The sequence below is a fragment of the Lolium perenne genome, chromosome 2 (assembly GCF_019359855.2).
Source record: "Lolium perenne isolate Kyuss_39 chromosome 2, Kyuss_2.0, whole genome shotgun sequence".
NCBI lineage: Eukaryota > Viridiplantae > Streptophyta > Magnoliopsida > Poales > Poaceae > Lolium > Lolium perenne.
The window spans coordinates 321,686,081-321,708,441 of NC_067245.2; the positions used below are offsets into that span (position 1 = coordinate 321,686,081).

General features: G+C 46.2%; 2 protein-coding genes across 3 annotated transcripts; one reads left to right on the forward strand and one right to left on the reverse strand.

The window, feature by feature from the left end:
• Positions 1–2,355: 2,355 nt before the first annotated feature.
• Positions 2,356–10,484, reverse strand: LOC127336614 (uncharacterized). 2 transcript variants are annotated; one of them, XM_051363439.2, is made up of 12 exons: positions 9,615–10,484; positions 8,464–8,591; positions 8,078–8,218; positions 7,645–7,731; positions 7,336–7,489; positions 7,152–7,211; positions 6,218–6,646; positions 5,841–6,136; positions 5,468–5,597; positions 4,654–5,230; positions 4,197–4,401; positions 2,356–3,074 (listed from the first exon to the last, which is right to left on the reverse strand). In XM_051363439.2, exons 1-10 carry the CDS (start codon positions 10,395–10,397, stop codon positions 4,733–4,735), a joined length of 2,706 nt encoding a protein of 901 aa, XP_051219399.1. In that variant the 5' UTR covers positions 10,398–10,484; the 3' UTR covers positions 2,356–3,074; positions 4,197–4,401; positions 4,654–4,732. The 2 variants fall into 2 exon arrangements, with proteins under 2 accessions (XP_051219399.1, XP_051219398.1); XM_051363438.2 differs by having other exon boundaries at positions 4,182–4,401.
• Positions 10,485–19,975: 9,491 nt separating this feature from the next.
• Positions 19,976–21,345, forward strand: LOC127336613 (probable CCR4-associated factor 1 homolog 11). The gene has a single exon (XM_051363437.2). The coding sequence runs from the start codon at positions 20,103–20,105 to the stop codon at positions 21,192–21,194; it is 1,092 nt and encodes a 363-aa protein (XP_051219397.1). The 5' UTR covers positions 19,976–20,102; the 3' UTR covers positions 21,195–21,345.
• Positions 21,346–22,361: the final 1,016 nt, after the last annotated feature.

Genomic DNA, 22,361 nt, shown 5'->3' on the forward strand with positions numbered 1-22,361 from the left:
TCCTTCGTTCTCTCCCCTCTCGTTGTAACAACCTCTCGATGTAATCTCTCGGGCCTTGTCCCTATATATTAACACGCGGACCGATGGGAGGCCAACCATCGTTAAACCCATTACGTGAACAATCACAACATCTACAAATGTGATCGGCCATGTATACAAAGTTTTCGGAAATCCGACATCAATGGAGGAAACTAGTTTGGTCGGGGTCAATCAGGGTGTGGATGAGGGAAATCCGATAGTCTTCATGATGTAGTTCTCGAGAGAGATAGGGAGAAAATTAGAAGGACATCGATCATCATCAGCTTTGGGGAGGAGGACGAGATGGGCCCTATTGATGCACGTTAGGTCGATCTCACCAACGTGGGTAGAGATAATGCAGATCAAAGTCCCAAATGCAAGGTCCGGTGGAACCGAGAAGGGCAAGGTAGAAACTTTTGAGGATATAAACTTTATCATGGTGGGGCAAGTGTCAGGAGCCATCGACCTCCAAAATAAGAATGGTGTTTGGGCACATATGACATTTGGTTGAGGCATGGAAGAATTTGGTATTTTTATCTCCTTCTAAAGCATAGCAAATTCTCGATCATGTTTTCCATTAGTGAGAGCCTTCCAGGATAGAGGTATGAAGCGCATTCATAGGAAGGGAGCAGAGATTGCTCTCGAGCAGGGAGAGGGGGGAGTACTCCTACGGAAGGTCAAAAAGATTTGTGAGAATGCAACAGTCCCTTTCCCTCCGGGTTGAGGCCGTGGAAATATTCATCCATCTTTTGCAAGTCCCTCATAGTCAAAATTTCAACTAGCATTAGCTGAGTTCTTCTTCAGCCACCTATCAGACGGGAGACGCACAACGAAATGAAAGGGAATGCGCTAGACTAGACACGAACGTGTGTGCTTGATCATGATGACGAACCGCCGCGCGCGTGCTGATTCCTCCCCTCAGCTGCCCCTCGCCCCTCTGATTATTCATTCCTTCTGCTACCGCTGTACCACTATTTGGTGATCTCCAATTAAAACAGGCACAGGTTTTCCATGAGCCAACGATCGATCCACCGGTCACTCATAATAAGCCCTCCTTTACTTTTGATCTTCTCCCGTCACCATCCGGGCAGACTACGCACTGCTATATGTAGCTGGAGGTTGATTGGTCACGAACCCATCTTCAATAGAATTAAATTAAAGCAGAAACAGTCATATGCAATCCAATTGTTCGGCCACACGATATGCTATTGCTGCTCAATTAAGGGATGAACGTGAATAGTCCTGAGTCACACGCTGCATTGCAAAAAGAAACGGCCTTCTTAAAGCAAGTATATGAGCCTAAATTCAGAGCATGGTTCTGGAATAGGCAGAGAAACAAGAGTTCTGATCGACCTGTCGTGGATCATGCGTGCGAATACAAGTTCATATGGAGAGAGGGTCTACAGCTACAGGGCGCTGCAGTCGGAATACATGCGTCAAAACATGGCAAAGGAGATAGAGGAGTAGAAGCAGCTGAACTGCAGGCTAGCTCTTGCTGCCCTGCCTGTTGGTGTTGCTGGAGTTGGCGTCCTCAGCGGCGCCGTGGAGGAAGTGTAGCAGGACGGGGCTCTTGCACCGGGGGCACCTGGGCTGCTCCTCCGCCTCCGACAGCATCACGTACATGAGGCAGCGCGGGCACCCCACCACCACCATCGCCTTCGTCACTGTCTCCTCCTCGGCGTCCGATGACACGCACGAGCTCGCCGGCGACTCAGCCATGCTCGCCATGGGGTTCCTAGTGCAACACCTACGTGCCGCACTGGTGCACCTAAAGGCTTAAAATGGTGGGCACAGGATGTGTTTGTGCTGCGGGAGAATGGTGCAACCTGCTATATATAGTGCTGTGCCCTGAGGAGGAAGAGGGCACTTAAATGCATCAACAGCAAGGACTTCAGTTTTACCCTCATCGCTTGTCTAGCTGGACTTGGTGGTTTAAATACTTTTCCTAGCTATTATTTCTAAATGATTAAACACATGAATAAAAATGAAGTGAAAATATGAAACAGGGGATTGAAAAATACAAAAAAAAACTGGAGAACTTTATATCACTATGTTTTCCCTTCAATTAAACAGGGGCGAGGCATGGAAATATCGGCAAAGCTACAGTCAACACTTCACGAGAAAATAAAACAAATATCACAAAACCGAAGTAATAAATAGGTCATTAGCTTATTCTTTTTTAACTCAAGTTATTGAGTTCAAAATGGCCATGAGTTGGTCTTTCTCTGAAATGCTTAATTGAATCAGAGAATTTAATATTGTTTGCCGGCTTGTGCTTTCCTGATCTCTCAAATAAATGTGCACAGATCTAATTAGAACAGCTAAGTAATGCCGAAGTAAAAGTAACTCATGTTTCACATTCTTGATCTGAATTTCAACTTCAGAATGTTAAAAATATATATAAGATATTTCATCTACTCCCGCCGATCCATGAACTGTCGGGAACATAGTAGAAAAGTTGTACTTCCTCCGTTTCGGTTTAATACGCATGCACGCAGTTTAAGACAAACTTTGACCATAGATTTGGTCAACAATATATAAATTTTATGTCTACAAAATATATATCATTAGATTCGTATGTAAAAAAAGCTTTCCAATGATATAATTTTTGTGACATATATTTTATATTTTATTGACCAAAATAAAAGTCAAAGCAATTTTTCAAACTGAGACGGAGGGAGTACTAACTTAGTACTAAATCTCCAACATTTATTATGGATCAGAGAGAGTATTAAATTTAGTAGGCAGGTCTTTTTACAGCTTGCACCTGCTAAATAAGCACAATAGGTATATCATCAAGATAGCTGCCACAGTGGGTACCTTTTGGAGAAAATACAATCCCACTACAAAGAGGCTCCAAAAATCTATTTTCAAAGGGGGGAAAAAGATACGATTGTTGCCCACCTGTGGTGCCATTTTCAGCTACTCCTGTATGAACAAAAGATGTTTCCAGCCCCTTCCCCACTTCCACTCATAGGGCTTCAGCTGGATACAACATCATCTAAGAACATGAAACTAGAGCTGCCTTTGCCACCTTGACTGTCACAAAGCAGAGGCTGCAATGGCAAAAACATTTTTTTAATGCGTAAGGAGAAAGAAATTATGTAGCACAGTAGTACATCCTTAGCATTCAAAGAACATTAAGTCACACACTGGAAACAAAATACTGCAGCTACAATCAAGAATTCCTAGCAAGAATTAATGGTGAGTATGAATGGACAAGGGGCAATGCAGCTAAGCCAACTTAAATAGCGGGCATAAATGAGGCACTGTTTTATCTTGTGGGCAGGACTTGAATGGGGGGTGGAGGGAGGCCAACTCTTTGATTCAATGAAAGATACCGGCCAGCTAAGAGTCTGCAGTTATACTCAGGAAACTAGGCTCGTAAGCACCGTATCAATGCCGCCTTGTGCAGGCATTCATCCTGACTAGTAAAAGCTCCCACATGGACAGAGGCGTGCATTTCCAAGTGATATTGAGTCAGGTTGTGCTAATTTGATTGAAGCTGCTGTACTGGAAGATGCCAAATCTTAAATGGGAAAACAGTCATCATCTAGCACTTGATTGAGCTTTGTACTTCAACTTGGAGAGCGAATTCCTCCTCAAAAACCGCAATGATGTACAAGACACCAACGAGGCAACAATCTGTGCTCCTATTTGCATTTTTATTTTAATAATATCTCCTTATGGAGACAAAGAGAAGCTTCGTTCCGCAACATATTATCAAAGTTCAGATTATTAGGTGTGGTCATCAGCTAAGCTGTCCGCCGCATCTCAGGGGCTAAGGTTACAAAACTGCTGCCCTACACCAGCTATGAGTCATGTGCTTTGAAATGTTTTACTAAATGCCCATTATTCAACCATAGGCCAGCTTTAAAATGCTTTACTAAATGCCCATCAAAGCGATGGTATTCAACTATATAGGCCTAAAAATCCTGTCAGAAAAACACATGGAGCTATAAACCCTTACGTCTTGCTCCAAACATTTGGATGCTGTAAAGTGAGCAGCCAGATATTATCATGGCTAGTAAAAATCAAACCAAAAATTGATGGGTGTCTAATGCACAAAACAATCTTCATTTATGAAAATTATTGATCGATATACAGGTATAAACAAGTCAGACTCTAGTAACGGATAGTATAAAAAATGAACTTGCCCATACCTCAAAAATATTTACCTATGGCAGTCATTGTTCTGTACAGGAACACAAACTGAGCAAGCTTCGTCTGCTGCAAATTAGCGACGACAGCCTCAGCTCTCAGCCCCAGAAGAACTGTTACTGACTCGCTGACGCTTTTTAAGAAATGCAGCAGAAGCCAGCTCACACTTGCTGCACTGCAAGATTCCAAGGCCTAATTTCGGATCGTCCACAAACTGCCGATCTGTAACACAACAGGGTTTATTCAATGCCAGTCATTTCAAACAAAAGAGTATCAGTTATACTCTGGAATACTGCTTTCAGAAACTACACCAATTAAGCAATGACTATAGACCGTTGCAAACTTTTTTTCTTATCAAATCATTCCTCATAATTTACAGACAAACATTATTGATGGAAATATAAACATGCTGCCTGTGTAATTATTAGCATCGGCAAATAGTGGTGATACATTTCACACAAGCATACAACATACCTTGTTGGGTCAACTTGGGCACAGCTCTCACACGAAAACAGCGGGGGAGTGACTAACATTGAAAGTTAGTTACAGGTTGTCAGTTGTCATCAACATCTTGATTCTCATCACCATCATCGCTCAAGTCAGAATCACTAGAATAATCTGAATCCCCAGTGTTTACAGAATCAGAAACCTCTCCTAGAACTTCTAATGAATTCCAATCAGGAGGAAATATTCTCTGAAGTGCTTCTGTTAGTGCCCCTCCCGTCCTCTCAATCTTATGAAGCCATCTCGACCAGTGAACAGCAGTGCGCATATCAACAGTCAAATCATTCTCAAACATTTCTCTACAAACACTCAAGACTCCTGTGTAGGTGCTTCCCTCCATTACACTTGCTCTTGAGAGAAGTGAAGTCACCAAGCAATGGTAAGCAGCCTCGTCAGGCTTCAGCCCCACCAGTTTCATCTCTTCAAAACATTTCAATGCTCTGTCTGGAAGTGATGCCCTTGCCCAGCCTTTAATCAAGGTAGTATACGTCTTGAGATTAGGTTTCAGTCCAACACCTGCCATTTCTTCTATCACCTTTTCTGCTCTCTACAAACAAATCGTTTAATAGAAATAAATCAACAGAATACAAAGAAAGACCCAAGAGAAATAATTCTCCATTCGTAAATTTTAAAATAGAATAAGATGAAGCCATGTAGGATAAAGTTCATTACGCACGAAAATGTGTACTCATATCAGATGCAATTGTACTATCCTTGTCAGTCTGCTCCAGCATGCAGTCACAATAAGCTACAGATTAAATAACTAAAGCAAAAATAATTATACCTGCATGTCTCCAGCTTTACAGCACGCATTTATGTAGGAGGTATATGTATGAATGTTAGGAGGGACTCCATCTTCTTTCATTTGCTTCATCAAGTCTGCTGCCTCCCAAACATCTCCCCTCCGAGCCCACCTAGACAAAAGATCAGCAATTAGACAAGCAAAAGGAAATTTCTAGTATACTTATGAAATAAACCATAATATTTCTAGTAACTATCATGATAATTACTTCATCTCTCTGAGTTTGCAGTTGGCTACCTATTATTGTATACTCCGCTAGATCTGAAGTTACTGAGCCAAATAACATATGACCTAGCAGAATTTCAGAAGACTAAAGCTAACATACACTGGTTAAATTGTTTTCTAGAAAACCTACCCATCAATCAAAATATTATATACGAATGTATTCCTCATAATCTTCTGAGAGCTCATTTCGCGGGTGACTGCTAAAGCACTCTGCATTCTCCCTGATTTGCAACATGCCCTTAGCAGCGTCTCGTAAATGTAGACATCAAGTTTTAGACCACCTTCTTTAATTTTTGTGAAATATTCAAAGGCCTTCCCAATATCACCATTAGCAGCATAACCTCTCATGATGATTGTGTATGTATGTTCGTTCGGTGTAATGCCAGCAATGGACATCTTGCTAAGCACAGAAACAGCCCTCTCAACCTACAAAAAGACATAGATAAAGGAAAATGACAACAGTGCAAGGTTTAAGTTTGAAGAGCTAGCAAATGTTTGAAAAGTTACCTGGTTCTTTCTAATTAGCCCATGGATAAGAGCATTGTAAGTCATTACAGTGGGAGCGCAACCACTTCGTCGCATCAGATCAAAAATATCCAGGGCCCTTTTCATATCCCCAGCAACCGCATACCCCTCTATGATAGGCCTAAATGCTCTATTTGACGCCTGCATTCGTTCTTTCTGCATCTTTTCCAGAATGCGAATAGCTCGATCCATATTTCCCATCTTACAAAATGCTTCTATCAGTAAGTTGTATATGGCACGATCAGGCTGAAGACCAGATTTTATCATTTCCTCAAATATGCTGAAAGCATTTGTGTAATCATGTAAATGGATAAATCCACTGATCAGCATAGAGTAAGTTTTGTTGTTATGCTTGATGCCATATGATTCCATCTCTTTGCTAATAGCTATGGCTTTAGCGACCTTGCCTATCTGTAAAAAAAAATATACCAAAGGGGCATTAGCAATTTTCATCCATAGCATTAACATGAAGAAAAACAATGCATAATACACAATCTATATTGTTGGTCTGAGCTGCAGGGCTAAATTTTTGTTCCGTTTTTATACTCCATCCTTTTGGTTTCTTATTCCTTCTTGCAAATGTGATTTGTGGGCATGCTAGGAAGTACTGTATGTAGGAGACATATTATGAAGCAGATAAGTTCATCAACAATTTATCGAGCATATAATAGCTTTATCAACGTTATGGCTCCAATATGTGGGACCTCAGATAACATCATTTGCACATTATCTGAACAACAGTTACACTTCAAATATCTTATATCTTTCTTCCGTTAAAATTGCCAGATACTACTATAAATAACAAAAAGCAACAGAAGCACAAGAGAAAACCCCAAATCGGCTAGTTTTACTCGGCAGTCAGGCAATGACCCGAACAAAAATAGAAAAATTTAGAATGATATAAGTTAGAATTTACCTTCACATACAAATTAATTAGACATCCATAAGAAATAATTGATGGTGTAAAGCAACATTCCTGCAAAATAAATAAATAAATACAGATAAAGAAAGAGAAATGCTTCCCAAAATCCCAATGTATAATAATAATATGACAATGCCAAGCAGCTCAACTAGCCATGAGACCCCAATTCCCACTATACCTTCAGCCTTTCAAACACAATTAGACATTTCTTCTCATCCTGAATGATAGTGTATCCATGCATCATACTATGGTATGCATCTATGGGAGCATCTATTCCATCCTCTTCCATTTCGCGGACCAACTCTTCAGCTCGATCCATATTGCCAGACTGGCTACAGAACGTACATACATTTATCAATCATATACGAGTAAAAAGCTGACATGACTAGATTGCCAAATAGATAACGACATAAGCATTTCCGCATGATGGTGTTACTTTTCTCAATTTCAAAGAGGCTCATGAATCTGATAATATCATAATACTAACCAGTGAGCATGTATAATGTTGCTATATATGATCCCGTTGAGATCCCCCAGGTTGGTCTTAGCCTCCTTGAACAACTTGTCTGCAGATCTTCCAAAGCAAGAAAAAGGTATTACAAGAAGTTAAGGGCTACCGGGGGGGGGGGGGTATACTAAACGTAGATTTTTTTTGCTGAGAAAATGCAAAAGCTTTTCTCGAAAATGAAAAGAACTGAAGGTCAAGCAACCTGATGCATAAAGCAAATATCTGAATTCATCAAATACAAATGGGCTGTCACAGCTAGATAAAAAATTGAATAACGCACGTAAGGATAGCACATCGAGAATGGATGTTACAACTAGATCAGAAACTCCGAATGAAGTACTACATAAGGATAAGACATTGAGAATGGCCTGGCACTTCAGTTAATTGAGAGAGTGGAGGGTGGCGTACTCACTGAGAATCATTAATTTTGCCAAATCCTGCAATAAGGATACTGTAGGTAACAATTGTCAACTCAATGCCCTCAGCTTTCATTTCTTCAACGCATGACAGTGCCCCACGCATATCTCTAGCAACTGCATAAGCGTGAACAAGGCTGCATGAAATGAATTAAATTTAATGCATGGGACAAACCAGCAATGTGAAGCAATCACGAAAACTATCTTGTACCATGCAGAAACATTTTCCATGGTCAATCTATGCATAATAAGTTTCGTAGTTTGTCAATTTCAAAAAGTTGATTGCACAAGTCCTATGGTTTCTATTTTTTTCATACATTAGTCTGTCTACCATGGGAAAGAAAAAAGGCAAAAAAACTGTAAATAACACCTAAAATGCTACCTTGTGAAAACAAAGGCATTGGGTTCTATTCCTCTTGCCCTCATGTTCTCAAATGTTGCACGAGCGTGATGCTTATCACCCCGCTTGGCATAATACACAATCATCAAACCAAATTCTCTCCTTGATGGCTGAAACAATGAAAATAAAGATTATAAATGAATCATATCGAGAGAGAATTTAGGATTGATATGAATTTAACAGAGTTAATTGCAAACACGAAAATAAAGTCTCGCTAACTCTAAATCAACTCCATAAAAATACCTATTCCACCAAAAGGTTATGACATACAAAATATGCAAAAAAAAAAAATACACTGTCCTGACTACAAGAATCTATAACCACTATAGTGGGGACAGATCGATCTAACATCAGTTGTTCGTGTAAATGAACAATACCTTGTGGGGCAGATAATTTTCCAACGGCGAACTAGCAAAGGTGTCAGAACTTGCATTTCGATTAAAATTGCAGATGGCATCAAAGTAAACAGCAGAGACAAGCTGTGCAGCAACAGGCTAATACGAATTTGCAGAAGGCAAAATTCTCCAGCATGTGGAGCCACGAATCATCTCCCGTTAAAAAGACAACTAAACACGCCCTTGTATTGTTGTGCAATTGGCATAGTAACTAAATCAACTGCGTAACAGATCTATTTCTTCACAAGGTTAAAATCTAAAAAAAAAAACATGTGGTTAATGTATACTGTCCATCTATATCCACTAATGGGGACAGATGTATCATCAGTTGTTTGTGTAAATGAACAATGCCTTGCAGGACATGTACTAGCAAATAACTTGGAACATGAATTCTGATTGAAATTGCAGATGGCATCTACAGGGGAACCTACGGTGTAAATTTTATATTAATAAGCAACACACACTGTACGTGGATTTTCCATGTGTGCAGCTACAGGTCATGTATTTGGGTTGTTTTTAACAACACTACAAGTCATCTCTTGTTAGAGGGACAACTAGACCATCCTTATATCATTGTAAATTGGCATGCACTGATTTAACTATTCGATACATTGTCGCCCACTGTTAAGATGATTCGGAATGTTAAGGCGATAATGCGCAGGTGCAATTGGCATAGTAAGTGAAGGAGCACTGCAGCTACGTAACAAGGCCTAGGTGGTGCTGGTACGAGAAGCGGACCTTGGGGATCCTCTCGAAGGCGGAGACGACGGCCTGCCAGTCCTGGGGCCGGGACTCCACGACCGCACGAAACTCCCGGCACGCCTCGTCCCTGCTCCGGTGCCACGGCGAGGCGGGCTCCCGCCCGCGTCCCTGGTCGACCCAGCGCGCCCGGTCCTCCGCCCGGGCCCTGCCCCGCCTCCCGTCGTCGAGCCGCACGGTGAGCGACCTGCCCCGGAAGTCCACCCCGTCGACCTCCGCCGCGGCCTCCGCGGAGGCCTCCGCGGAGGAGTCGGAGTAGTAGAGGAAGCAGAAGCCGGCGTTGCGCTCGGGGTCGTCGCGGGCGCGCACGAGCTCCACCTTGTCGAGCGGGCCGAACTGGCGGAAGAAGGCGGCCACCTCGGCCTTCCGGACGTGGAGCGGCAGGTTGCCCACGAAGACCTTCCCCTTCTGCCGGAAATCCTCCTCGTCGCACGGCGCGGGCTCGGGCTCGGGCGCGGGCTCGGGGTCCGGCGGTGGGGGTGGGGTGTGGTGTGGTGCTTGGGTGGGTGGGGGAGGCGGGGGTGGTGGTGGGGAGAGCTTGCTGGAGAGCCATAGCTTGGAGGCGAGGGGGTTGGGGAGAGGCGGGGGAGGCGGGGGCGGTGGAGGGGGTGGCGAGGGCTTGGGCGGCGGTGGCGGGGGCTGGGAGGGGCGGCGGAAGGAGGAGGCGGAGGCGGAGGAGAGCGGCTTGAAGAAGGGCTTGGGAGGGAGCAGGTGGGCGGTGGGGGAGGAGGCGGTGGGGAGCGAGAGGAACTGCATCGGCATTGCGGTGGGAGTACCGGAGTAGGAACGGCCCGGGGAGGAGGAAGACGATGGTGAATTCAATCGCTGGCGACGGAGGGAGGGAGGATAAGGCGGGGGCGGCGAGGAGTGAGCTCTCCAACCGCAACGCGATCGTTTTCATTTCGGTCCTGCTGAGCTGGGCTGCCCTGGGCTGGCCTGGGAATGATAACCACTGTCCCGAGGTAGGGAAGTAAGGGCGTAAGGCCCAGTTTGTCGGTTGATGCGACAACACGCTCTCTTCAAGCATTCTTTTTCAACAATCAATACCAAATATTTTCAACAATCAATACCAAATATATCTCTCAAAAAAATTTGATGTTCATTACATATGGAGTACTCCCAACGTTCTGAGTGTGCCGTTTTGTAGACCGAGCTACATGTACCTCCCATGAACCTCTCGAAGGGGAACATATTGTGTAGAAATACATGACCGAGAATGGAAATCTCTTCGACTAGGTGAACCAGGAGGTGCGTCATAATATTGAAGAAGGATGGCGGGAACACCAACTCGAAACTGACAAGACATTGGACCACATCGTTCTGTAACCGTGGTAGAACTTCTGGATTGATTAACTTCTGAGAGATTGCATTGAGGAATGCACATAGCTTCACAATGGCTACTCGAATATTTTCCGGCAGGAGCCCCCTCAAAGAAATCGGAAGCAATTGCGTCATAATCACGTGGCAGTCGTGAGACTTCAGGTTTTGGAACTTTTTCTCCGCCATGTTTATTATTCCCTTTATATTGGACGAGAATCCAGACGGGACCTTCATACTGCTCAGGCATTCAAAAAAGATGACCTTCTCTTCTTTGGTCAGAGCGTAGCTGGCACGACCTTGAAACCATTCCGGATGCCGGTCATCAGGGTCTTTCAAACGTTGCTGGTCCTGCCGTGCTTCCTTTGTATCATTTGTCTTCCCATACACGCCCAAGAAGCTCAGGAGGTTCAAGCAAATATTCTTCGTAACGTGCATCACGTCGATTGCAGAGCGGACATCTAGGACTTTCCAATATTCTAGCTCCCAGAATATAGATTTCTTCTTCCACATGGCTGCGTGCCCGTCAGCTCCCTTCGGAACTGATTGTCCGCCAGGACCCTTTCCAAAGATGACTTTCAAATCCTTGACCATATCAAATACCTCAGCACCAGTGCGTTCCGCAGGCTTCGGCCGGTGATCTGCCTTGCCGTTGTAATGCTTGCCTTTCTTTCTTACTGGATGAATTTTCGGAAGAAATCGACGATGCCCAAGTTACACGTTCTTCTTACAATTTGGCAAATGTACACTTTCAGTCTCATGTAAGCAGTGCGTGCATGCATTGTATCCCTTATTTGACAGTCCCGAAAGGTTACTAAGAGCAGGCCAATCGTTGATGGTTACGAAAAGCAACGCTCGTAGGTCAAATTCCTCTTCTTTGTGCTCATCCCACACACGGACACCAGGTCTGCCCCACAACTGTAAAAGTTCATCAACTAATGGCCTTAGGTACACATCGATGTCGTTGCCGGGTTGCTTCGGACCTTGGATGAGCACTGGCATCATAATGAACTTCCGCTTCATGCACAACCAAGGAGGAAGGTTGTAGATGCATAGAGTCACGGGCCAGGTGCTATGGCTGGAGCTCTGCTCGCCAAAAGGATTCATGCCATCCGTACTTAGACCAAATCTTATGTTCCTTGCGTCAGCTGCAAAATCTTTGAACTCTCTATCGATCTTTCTCCATTGCGTTCCATCTGCGGGGTGTCTCAAGTCCCCGTCCGACTTACGGTCCTCTTTGTGCCATCGCAACAACTTGGCATGCTCTTTGTTCCTGAACAGACGTTTCAACCGTGGTATTATAGGAGCATACCACATCACCTTGGCGGGAACCCTCTTCCTGGGTTTCGGCCCTCAACATCGTCACCAGGGTCATCGCCTCTGATCTTATAACGCAATGCAGTGCATACCGGGCATTCATTCAAATTCTCGTATTCACCGCGGTAGAGGATGCAGTCGTTGATGCATGCATGTATCTTCAGAACCTCTAAACCTAGAGGGCAGACAACCTTCTTTGCTTCGTAAGTACTGGCGGGCAACTCGTTATTCTTTGGAAACATATTCTTCAACATTTTCAACAAGTTTTCAAATGCCGAGTCAGCTACACCTGCCTGTGCCTTCCATTTCAGCAAATCCAGTGTGCAGCCCAGCTTTTTCAGACCATCATCGCATCCGGGGTACAGCGCATTTCTGTGATCCTCTAACATGCGATCCAAATTCTCCCTCTCCTTTTCAGTTTCGCAGCGTCTCCGTGCATCAGCAATGGTCCGACCAAGATCATCAACGGGATCATCACGTGCCTCTTCTTCACCTTCCCCTTCACCTTCAGCATCCTCCATGAAAGTATCACCGAAATGAGCAAGATAGCTTTTATCGATGAAATCATCCCCTTCTTCATCTTCTTCCATTATGACCCCTCTTTCTCCATGCTTGGTCCAACAATTATAGCTTGGCATGAAACCGTGCCGAAGCAGGTGCATGTGAACATCTCTTGAGGAAGAGTAACCCTTCTGATTCTTACAGTTAACATATGGACAGATAACAAAACCCCCCCGCTTGTTCGCATTAGCCACTACGAGGAAATCTTTCAAACCCGTAGTGAACTCGCCGGAGAGTCGGTTACCGTACATCCATTGCCGATTCATCTGCATTATTATAATATAAAATATATAATTAACCATCATGCATTTGTTAAACTAACTAGCTACAAACAATATAAATTAAACAATGAACTACACACATGCATATTTTATCAATGACACATCAAAGGTTCAAGTTGCTAACCGTGATCGAGGAGGAAGAAATAAATGAGAAAGCTCAAGTGTGGCTCCAACACTTCATATCATGTTTGTTTCATTCTCTTGGGGCATTTCATCAAACACCTTATGTGCATAAGAGGAACCAAAAGCAAACCTAACACCCACTTGTGAAGTTTGTGAAGAGAATGGCTCCAAATGGCTAAGTGTTGGCTGTTGGATGGGTATATATAGGGGAGGGGATTTAGTCGCGGTTGGCCTGGCAAACCGTGACTAAAGGTGCCCAAAGGCCTTTAGTCGCGGTTGGCCTGGCCAACCGCGACTAAAGCCCCCCACGTGCACCAGCTGGCCACCGAGCGCCCTGGGCCCAGGCTTTTGGTCGCGGTTCGCCTCCCGAACCGCGACTAAAGGTCCCATTAGTCGCGGTTCCTACACCTTCGCGACTTATGGGGCTGGACGGAAGCCTGTTTTTCCACCAGTGGACATATATATATATATATAGATGTGTGCATGGCTATTGCATGCATGGTTGTTGGAATCTGCACGGATTGCACTGGATTCATGCACGAAACTATGACAACAAGAACCGGTTCATATGGAGATACTGCAGAGTGCCCACCTACTTGATCGATGTATGCCTATATGGACACTTGACCGATAATGTTACGGCTAAGTCCCGCTGCTCCGTCCTACCTGCACAGAGAGGATGCAAGGAGATTAAGCTCTTCTACACATACTCCCTCGCAGACCGCCGGACCAAACCAACGGAAATAGATAATGGATGAAAGATAAAGGTCTTTCACTCTTTCTCCTTTTCTCATGGCTGAAGAGATCTGATTGTCAAGAATATAGGCGGCGGCAGCAGCTCAAAGTAGAACAATGTTTTTATCTCTTTCTCTGTTTTAGAAAAAAGAGGTCTGAAGTTGTTTTTACAATACTTCAAAAATACCACAGTTTTAGGGATAATAAAGTATTAATACTGCAGTTTTAAGTCGTAGCCAAACACATTGAAGTACTTGAAACCGTAGTATTTTAAAAACTGTGGTATTTTACAAATACTTCAAAAAAACTTTGCTACCAAACGCAGCCTAAGCTTTAAAAAACTGGGTCCTAGTATATCTAGAAAGGCCCATGCTAAAGTTCACTATGTCGCTATTTTTAAAATAGCATCCTTTATCGCACTAAAAAGTTACAAAGTTAGCACGCTATTTCTTTCGGCTTATTTGTGCATGGGCCCGAGTTTTCCACCTTAAAAAAAGAAGCCTCATGTTTGTCGTCGTGATGAACTATTGGTTCCTCTTCTGAATCGAAAGATAATATCACTAACGCAAATGTTTAGGTGCTTACATAGATCCCCAAATCTCAATACAGTGTAATCCCCGAAGAGTGATCGTGGTATCATTTAATCTTAGCCATCCTACCCCTAATCCCAAATATGTATCGTTTAATCTCAACCATTCTTGTGTTTCACTCAGAAAGATACCTCTACGGTGGTTTACATTGTTTTCAGATTTGGGTGTCTACATTTTAATAAATAATTTATACAATGTTGTTGGCTCGTGAAATACTAGTGTTATGGTTCTAAAAAATTGTAAGACTACTTTTATATGTGGTTACATATAAAAATAGTCTTACAATTTATAAATGACATAATGCCAAACCTAAATCTAATTCTAACTAACTTCTGTACAGAAGGTGGGACCCTCGCGTTCTCGTCGGTGGCCGTCACCGGAGAGGAGAGGGGAGGGGCGAGCGGCCCTGGATCTAACGGGGAGGTGGAGCTAGGGAGGAGGGTACTGATTTTCTATGTGAGCCCACATATACTCAATCAAATCTGTTTGAAGTTGATCGTGGGTGTGGCGATCATGATTCTCATGGTACACGTAGAGCCCACTGAGATTGGAGCACACCAGAAAACTGCTCTACATCCTTCCTACAAGCCTCTTTTTTTTGGTAAAAATTGTCACATTACTCTTCTCCAGGGTTACAGATTGCCTTCACAATTATGGACCAGTCAGGTTAGATACCATCAGCTAGGTAGTACCCCTTGTTGTATGCATGGCCATTGATATCATAGTTAACCAATATAGCATTATTTTTTTTGCAAGCCTGGAGAATACATGAGAAAACTGGATCACATTGATATCATTGTGAGAGCGTGCTATGCTGAAGAAAGGGTATCAAATCCAATGATCTCGTAACACAAGAGTCTAAAAAATGGCAATGCACCAATCCACATGCCCGATGTATTGGCCCGCGAAGCAAAAAAGAAAGTTCTTACACTTTCAGTGAATGCAATCTATGCTTCCAAGCATCCCAGAAAACGTCCTTGCCTTGTTGATCCTTGCCTCGTTGATCGACAACAGTCAAGCAATATTGACAACATTTGGCTCTCGCAGGTAAACATCACCGAACACCGCAATCACTATTCCGCAATACTTGTGCATCGAATCAGGACATGTGGTCTCGCTCATGCGCATGTCCTCATAAAAAGTGTCGATGTTCCGCATATAATTTGTGCATCGAATCAAGACATGTGATCTCGCTCATGCGCATGTACTCATAAAAATATCACTAGCAACTCCATATGCACGCATGTGAATACCTACGCGGCCATTCGCATGCAGAATTTTCTTGATATCCGAAAGTCGGGCCAAAATATGTGCTCTCGAGAAGAGTGAATTGGTACGTTGACAGCATTGTTTTACGATTAGTTTCTTGATTGTGTTCGATACGGCGCCTGCCTCTCGTTGTGCTAATGGATGAGAGTTGCCGCGGCCATCATCGGTTCGGTATCATCCTCAGAGTCATCGTCCGACGAGGTACCAATAGCATTTCTGTAGAAAAACTTGATCGATCTACTGTTCATCTAGGTACCACATGAGAGAATGGTCATATAGTTCTCACTATGTCATGTTTATTTTGATGCAAATGGCTGATAGGGCCAGTTCGTACCCCAAATTATGCCCTGCAGATGGATTCAGGTCATGCGTCCTTGCGTCAGGTTTAGTTGGAAAACTGCACGTTGTGAGCAGATGGATTTTCTAAAACCCTCGATCCCACGTGGACAGGTGAGAGCAGCCTGCTGCTGAGAAATTAGCATCTGGCCGGCCGGCGCGCGCGACTGTCCTGCGACTAAAAGAAGTCAAGATTTGGATCACAGTTGCGCGATTATCTTTCTCTCTTCGTATCCCAAATATTTCAGGGTCTAGCTAGCCGCATGTAAAAAAAAAGGGTCTAGCTAGCCGTGGAGTGGAGTGCGCGTGTGCACGTATAATATAGTTGTTAACCGTTCGCGCCGTCGCAATCTGCTCAGTGCTCACCAACCGTGCAGTGGTGGTTGCCGGTGAGAGTAGACCGGAGACTCGCCGAACGCGCGCAGACGCAGCGGTGCGTGTGAGTCGCTCGCGGACCGTCGTTCCATCCATGTCCGCGACCGACTTGGATTAATTTACCGGGTCAATCACGGTGGCCTGAGCTGCGGTGCGCTTCAACTGCGGCACCGCCGGCCTCGATCTACAGTAGATAGTTAAGCGCTCAGGAGCGAGCCGAGAGTGACGCCGATCGACGCGCGATATGGATCTCTTGACCCGACTCCTTCGTGTGTGACTTGAAGAAAAGGACTTGCTGCTGCTGCAGTACCTGTACGTGTTAGTAGTTGCGGTTTCTCCAGGTGGCACTGCATGGAGGCAGTCGGCCGTCGACGACGACGCCATCGTCTGCTAGCTCTCTGCTCGCGTAATCGGCCACCCACGTTCTTCTCAGCCGTCCGCAATTGCCCCCGATCGAGACGCAATGGCGCCGGCACGGGCTGTCGACGGCGCCGCCGTCGCGCATGAGCTCGATGGTGTGCTCTGCTCGCGCATGCATCGGCGGTGATGAAGTCTGCAACTCGATCGATCGGCCTCTCGTCGGTTACGTACCTAGAAATAACTTGGTCCGTTGGTTCGCAACTGGATGATCAACGGAGTATGAACTTCCTGTCCACATCCGGCGCACAAGCTAAGCTTGCGACCAACTGACACTCAACTTTGTCCATGTGCGTGTGTGTGTACGCGCTGCTGTTCTTGGCCCGGCCTCCCGGCGTCCTCGGTGCGTTGCACGCCGAATCAGGACACTCTTGCTCTGCTCTGGGTACTCATTGCAAGGGAATACTACTGACTGTGGCGTCAAATTAATCTGGCTTTTGCTTCGTTTCTTTGTTGCTTGCGTCGGTTGCCCTCTAAAACTCGTCTAGGGTTTAGTGTTAAATGTTGAAAACTTCCTTGGTTAAAACATGGATGTTCCTACTAAACCATTTCAGAGTTTTGAACGGTAGATTACAATGGTAAAATAAAAAGAACTTCATTTTTTAGCGCGGAGTTAATGGAATATTGTCTTCCACTTTTCTACCCTCTTCATTAAAAACCAACCACACAACAAAAAAACCGAGCGTTTCATCTGGTCCACGGAATTGGTTGTCTGACATGTGGGTCCACCACTCCGTGTGGGAACTGCTCGTACAGGTGGGACCACTAATGTGAATGGTTTAAAGTGTAAGGGTACATTGTTCCTATGTGTGATTTCTGTTAGGTTTCTATTTGTCGTAATCTTTCCAATAAAATTGCTTTATAATCGGGGTTCGGAAAGCTTCGTGAGAGCTTAGTTCTTTTTAAGAAAACTGCATTTTTGAATGAGCTATGCGAAACCAACCGGCAGCTGTCGGAATTTCCGGTATGTGCTGAAAAGCTATACTGAGTGACGGCCACCGAAATGGTTCCGTTTTGTTGTATTCAAACCAGCAAGGAAACCGACGTGCCGAACTGGGCCAGCCTAACCTTGTGTGCTGGTGGCCATTCCAGCGGTCGTTCTAATTCTAGACATCTAAGAGACAGACATAGATAGGCCACCGAGGCCTAAGACAACAGTCGCCTAAACCTGGCGACTTTGTAACAAATCTATGATCATATATTGACTTATAGTAGGAGCAGGGATCCTCCACCTAAGCTGGGTACATCTTGTGCCAATCTCGCTTCCTGATTCTCCAATGTTCCCTTTCCATTCTCTCCTCTTTGTAAGCCACCTCCGATGGCTAATGCTGTGACAATCCCACAATAACTTGGGAGGGATGCAACTCAGATAGACACGAGCATGTGAGAATCATCGAAGAAGGCAATGAAAATGAAGACAAAAAAAGTACTAGAGTGACGCCTTTTCACATTAAAGCAAGGGAGTTGCTAGAAAAACCGCCATGATTTTGGAATCGAGCAGGTCCACAACATAGAGAAATTGGTACGCGCTTGCGTGACACGGCAACCAACTTTTTCATTGAAGCGGGAGGTGTTGCCATTAAACCTCGCGCGAAACCAGCATTATTTAAGAGGTACCGACATGATAACCATTAAGGTAGGAGATGTGCGAAAAAATGGCGCACTATTCAGTGAACCCGCATTATTTGTTGCTAAACAACAAAGCTAAGCGACACAATTAGACTGGACTAAGTACACCACCCTTGAATTCCATCGAAATAGATAAAGAGGATAAAAGGGCTCTATGTGAAGGCCAAAGATACCAATAAGCAGGTGCGTTACCAGCGTGCCATGGCAACGATCTTTTCCTTATTAAAGCGGGGATGCGTTGCGAGTAAAACATAACTCGAATTCGAAAACCATCAAGAAGGTCAAATCGTACCAACAAACGGATAAGCCCTGGCATGATATGTCAAAGGCCTTTTCCGATCAAAGCAGGAAGATGTTGCCAGTAAAATGTAACTCGAATTCAGAAATGCTTCAAGAAGGTCAATGATACCAACAAACATATGAGCTTCCTGCATGCCTTGGTAATAATCTTTTCCTATTAAAGCAGGGATACGTTGCTAGTAAAACGTAACTCGAATTTGGAAACCCTTAAAAGAAGTTCAACGGTACCAATAGACGGATGAGAGTTGGTGTGAGATGGCAACGGTCTTTTCTCATCAAAGCGGGGAGGTGTTGCGAGTATACCATAACTCGAATTTGGAAACCCTGAAAAGAAGGTCAACGGTGCCAACAAACGGATGAGAGTTGGCGTGAGGCGGCAACGGTCTTTTCTCATCAAAGCGGGGAGGCGTTGCGAGTATACCATAACTCAAATTTGGAAACCCTGAAAAGAAGGTCAACAGTACCAACAAACGGTTGAGAGTTGGCATGAGACATCAACGGTCTTTTTCTCATCAAAACGGGGAGGTGTTGCGAGTATACCCTAACTCAAATTTAGAAACCTTTTAAAATAATCAATGGTACCAACAAACAGATAGGCGCTAGCCTAGGAAGGCAACGGTCTTTTCCCCATCAAAGCGAGAAGGTGTTGCGAGTAAAGAATTCAGAAACCTTTTGAGAAGGTTAACAATACCAAAAAAAAAGCGCTAGCCATGTTGCCGCAGCCATATATTTTCCATATTAAAGCGGGGGAGACGTTGCGAGTAAAACCTTGACGATTTCAAAAACGGAAACCGGCATTATAACTTGCTAAAAACCAAAATTGAGTGGTAGTATATTTTAGTGTGGACCGAGTCGACCACCTTTGACACGCCCAGATACATGGGCCTTCCTTGGCGGTCCGGTCAGACTTGACACGCCCGGAAGCAGCTTATCATTGGTATATATCGCGCACGCCATAAACGCGCTGTCACGTACCGTATCGACCGTCAGTTCCCCTGAACACGAATCTCAAAGCGGCCCTGCCGCCTTCCCCTTCCTTTCCCCCGCACCCGGCTGGAACCAGCCGACCCCAAGCCCTATAAATCCCTGGCCGCCGTCGCCACAGTTCAACATCCCCAAATCGAAACACACAAATCAGAGTCCACCTCAATCTTCTCTGCCCTCCGCGATCCAATCTCATCACGCACCGCCGCGACGAGAATTAATCCGCCGCCGCGATGACGGTGCATCCGGAGCTCGCCGCCCCCGCCGGCGGGTTCGGCCCGGTGGCGAAGGGTCGGAAGCTGGAGATCCGGCAGGTGTGGGCGGGCAACGTGGACTACGAGTTCTGGCTGATCCGTCAGGCGGCGGCGAAGTACCCGTACGTGGCCATGGACACGGAGTTCCCCGGCGTGGTGCACCACCCAACCAAGCCCCACTTCCTCCTCACCCCGTCGGAGCGCTACGCGGCGCTCAAGGCCAACGTGGACGCGCTCCACCTCATCCAGGTCGGCCTCGCCTTCGCCCCGTCCCCGGACGCGCCCCCCGCCATCGCCTTCGAGATCAACCTGCGCGAGTTCGACCCGCGCGTGCACCGCCACGCGCCCGAGTCCGTCCAGCTGCTCGCCGACCACGGCCTCGACCTCGCGGCCCACCGCGCGCACGGCGTGGACGCGCGCGTGCTCGCCGCCCACCTCATGGCGTCGGGCCTCGTCTGCGCCGGCGGCGCCGCCAGCGCCCCCGCGGTCACGTGGGCCACGTTCCACTCGGCCTACGACTTCGGGTACCTCGTGAAGCTGCTCATGGGCCGCAAGCTGCCGCGCACCCTGCCCGAGTTCCTCGGCCTCGTGCGCGTCTTCTTCGGCGAGCAGGTGTATGACGTGCGCCACATCATGGGGAGATGCCCAGGGCTGCGCGGCGGGCTCGACGCCGTGGCGGCGGCCCTCGGGGCGCAGCGCGAGGCGGGGAGGGCGCACCAGGCGGGCTCCGACAGCGCGCTCACCTGGGAGGCCTTCCGCCGCGTCCGCCAGGTGTACTTCGCCAAGGAGGGCGTGCGCGGGTTCGCGGGGGTCCTCTTCGGCCTCGAGCTCGAGCTCGACCTCGCCGCCGCCGCCGCCAACGGAAACAAGCACGGCGGTGCCGGTGCCATCAACAACAACAACAACAACAAGGTCGGCAACAGCAAGTTTGTCGTCAATAACGGCAGCAGCAACAACAAGTTCGCGAGCAACGGCGGCGGCAGGTGCGCTGTCGGCGGCGGCCGCAACCGCAGCAGGAACAGCCGCAGGGTCGCTCCCCAGGTGCAGGTGGCCGTGGCGGCGCTGAGATAGATGACGAACCCGACCGTAGCGTAGCTGGTAGTGTCGTTAACCATGGGTTAATCTGCTCCTAGCGCCTCGCGTCTCTAGTAATCTGTACAGCGTCCCCTTGATGATTCCCTGATTTGGGATGAATAACAATCGTTCTTTGGTTGGTTATAAATTCATCATGCCTTAATAATCTGCTTCGAATTTCGAATTTTGAGGACAAAGCAGGACAGAGCATCGTCTGAACATGTGCATGAATTCGAATTTTGAAATAGGGCGTGAGTGAGAGTGCGTGGACTGGGCGCTTGACGAGAGGGTTTGAACGCGTGCGGGAGAAAGGGCAGAGAATAAGGGAGGAATCCACTGTTGCAAGCGCGTCTGAACACGAGACGACCGGCACGGCAGCAGCCTGACTCTGTCCACAACGTTGTGTCTTGGTCAACACACTGCTGCTACCCTATGAGCTCAGTGTTCAGACAATCAGACTACTAGAGCACTAGCCATTACTCTAGTGCGACCGAGTGTCCAACAGCTTGCCCTCGCAAGCATTCACGTCATCATTACCGCTCCTAAATCAATCCTAATAACTCTGTAATAAACGAGCAAACACTAATTTAGGAGTAAGAACAGTAATGGAGCATTTCCGTTTCAAAAGTTATTAAGGAACAATTTAGTTGAAACGCGTGCCGAGGAAGGGGCGAGAAGAAGCGCAGAGTTCCACTGCGCAGAGTTGTGCTCCGGTCAACACACCCACGTTTTGAGCTCCTACTAGTCTGATTGCTTCTATACGTAGGACTAGTCGTCAGAGTAGCTGTAGAGCAGTAGCATCCATCTAACTGATTTTCTTGTTCAGTCGGCAACCAACAACCAGCTTGTACAACCAATCTAAAGCGAACATCTTGGACATGGGTACTTCTTAGTTACAACATTACAGCATCTCCACCCGTCCCCCCCCAAAGCAATTTGGGGCGCGCCGGACCAAAAAAACGTTTCAGCCGCGTCCCCCAAATCCGAATTCTCCGCCGTGCCCCGATACGGTGTCAGGCGCCCCGAGCCCGTCCCCGTCCCACGGGGGACGCTCCGGGGACGTCGGACACACCGAAAAGCGAGGCGGGGAGTGGCGGGACCGACCCGTCAGCGGCACAATAAATTTTAACCTAATCGTCGTCTACCTCGCGACGGAAGTTATTG

Coding starts and splice junctions, on each gene's coding strand:
- LOC127336614 (XM_051363439.2), bottom strand. CDS start 10,397: ATGCCGATGCAGTTCCTCTCGCTCCCCACCGCCTCCTCCCCCACCGCC. Junction 8,219..8,463: donor AATGCCTTTGTTTTCACAAG/GTAGCATTTTAG, acceptor CATTTCATGCAG/CCTTGTTCACGCTTATGCAG. Junction 7,732..8,077: donor GGCAAAATTAATGATTCTCA/GTGAGTACGCCA, acceptor TTGCTTTGGAAG/ATCTGCAGACAAGTTGTTCA.
- LOC127336613 (XM_051363437.2), top strand. CDS start 20,103: ATGACGGTGCATCCGGAGCTCGCCGCCCCCGCCGGCGGGTTCGGCCCG.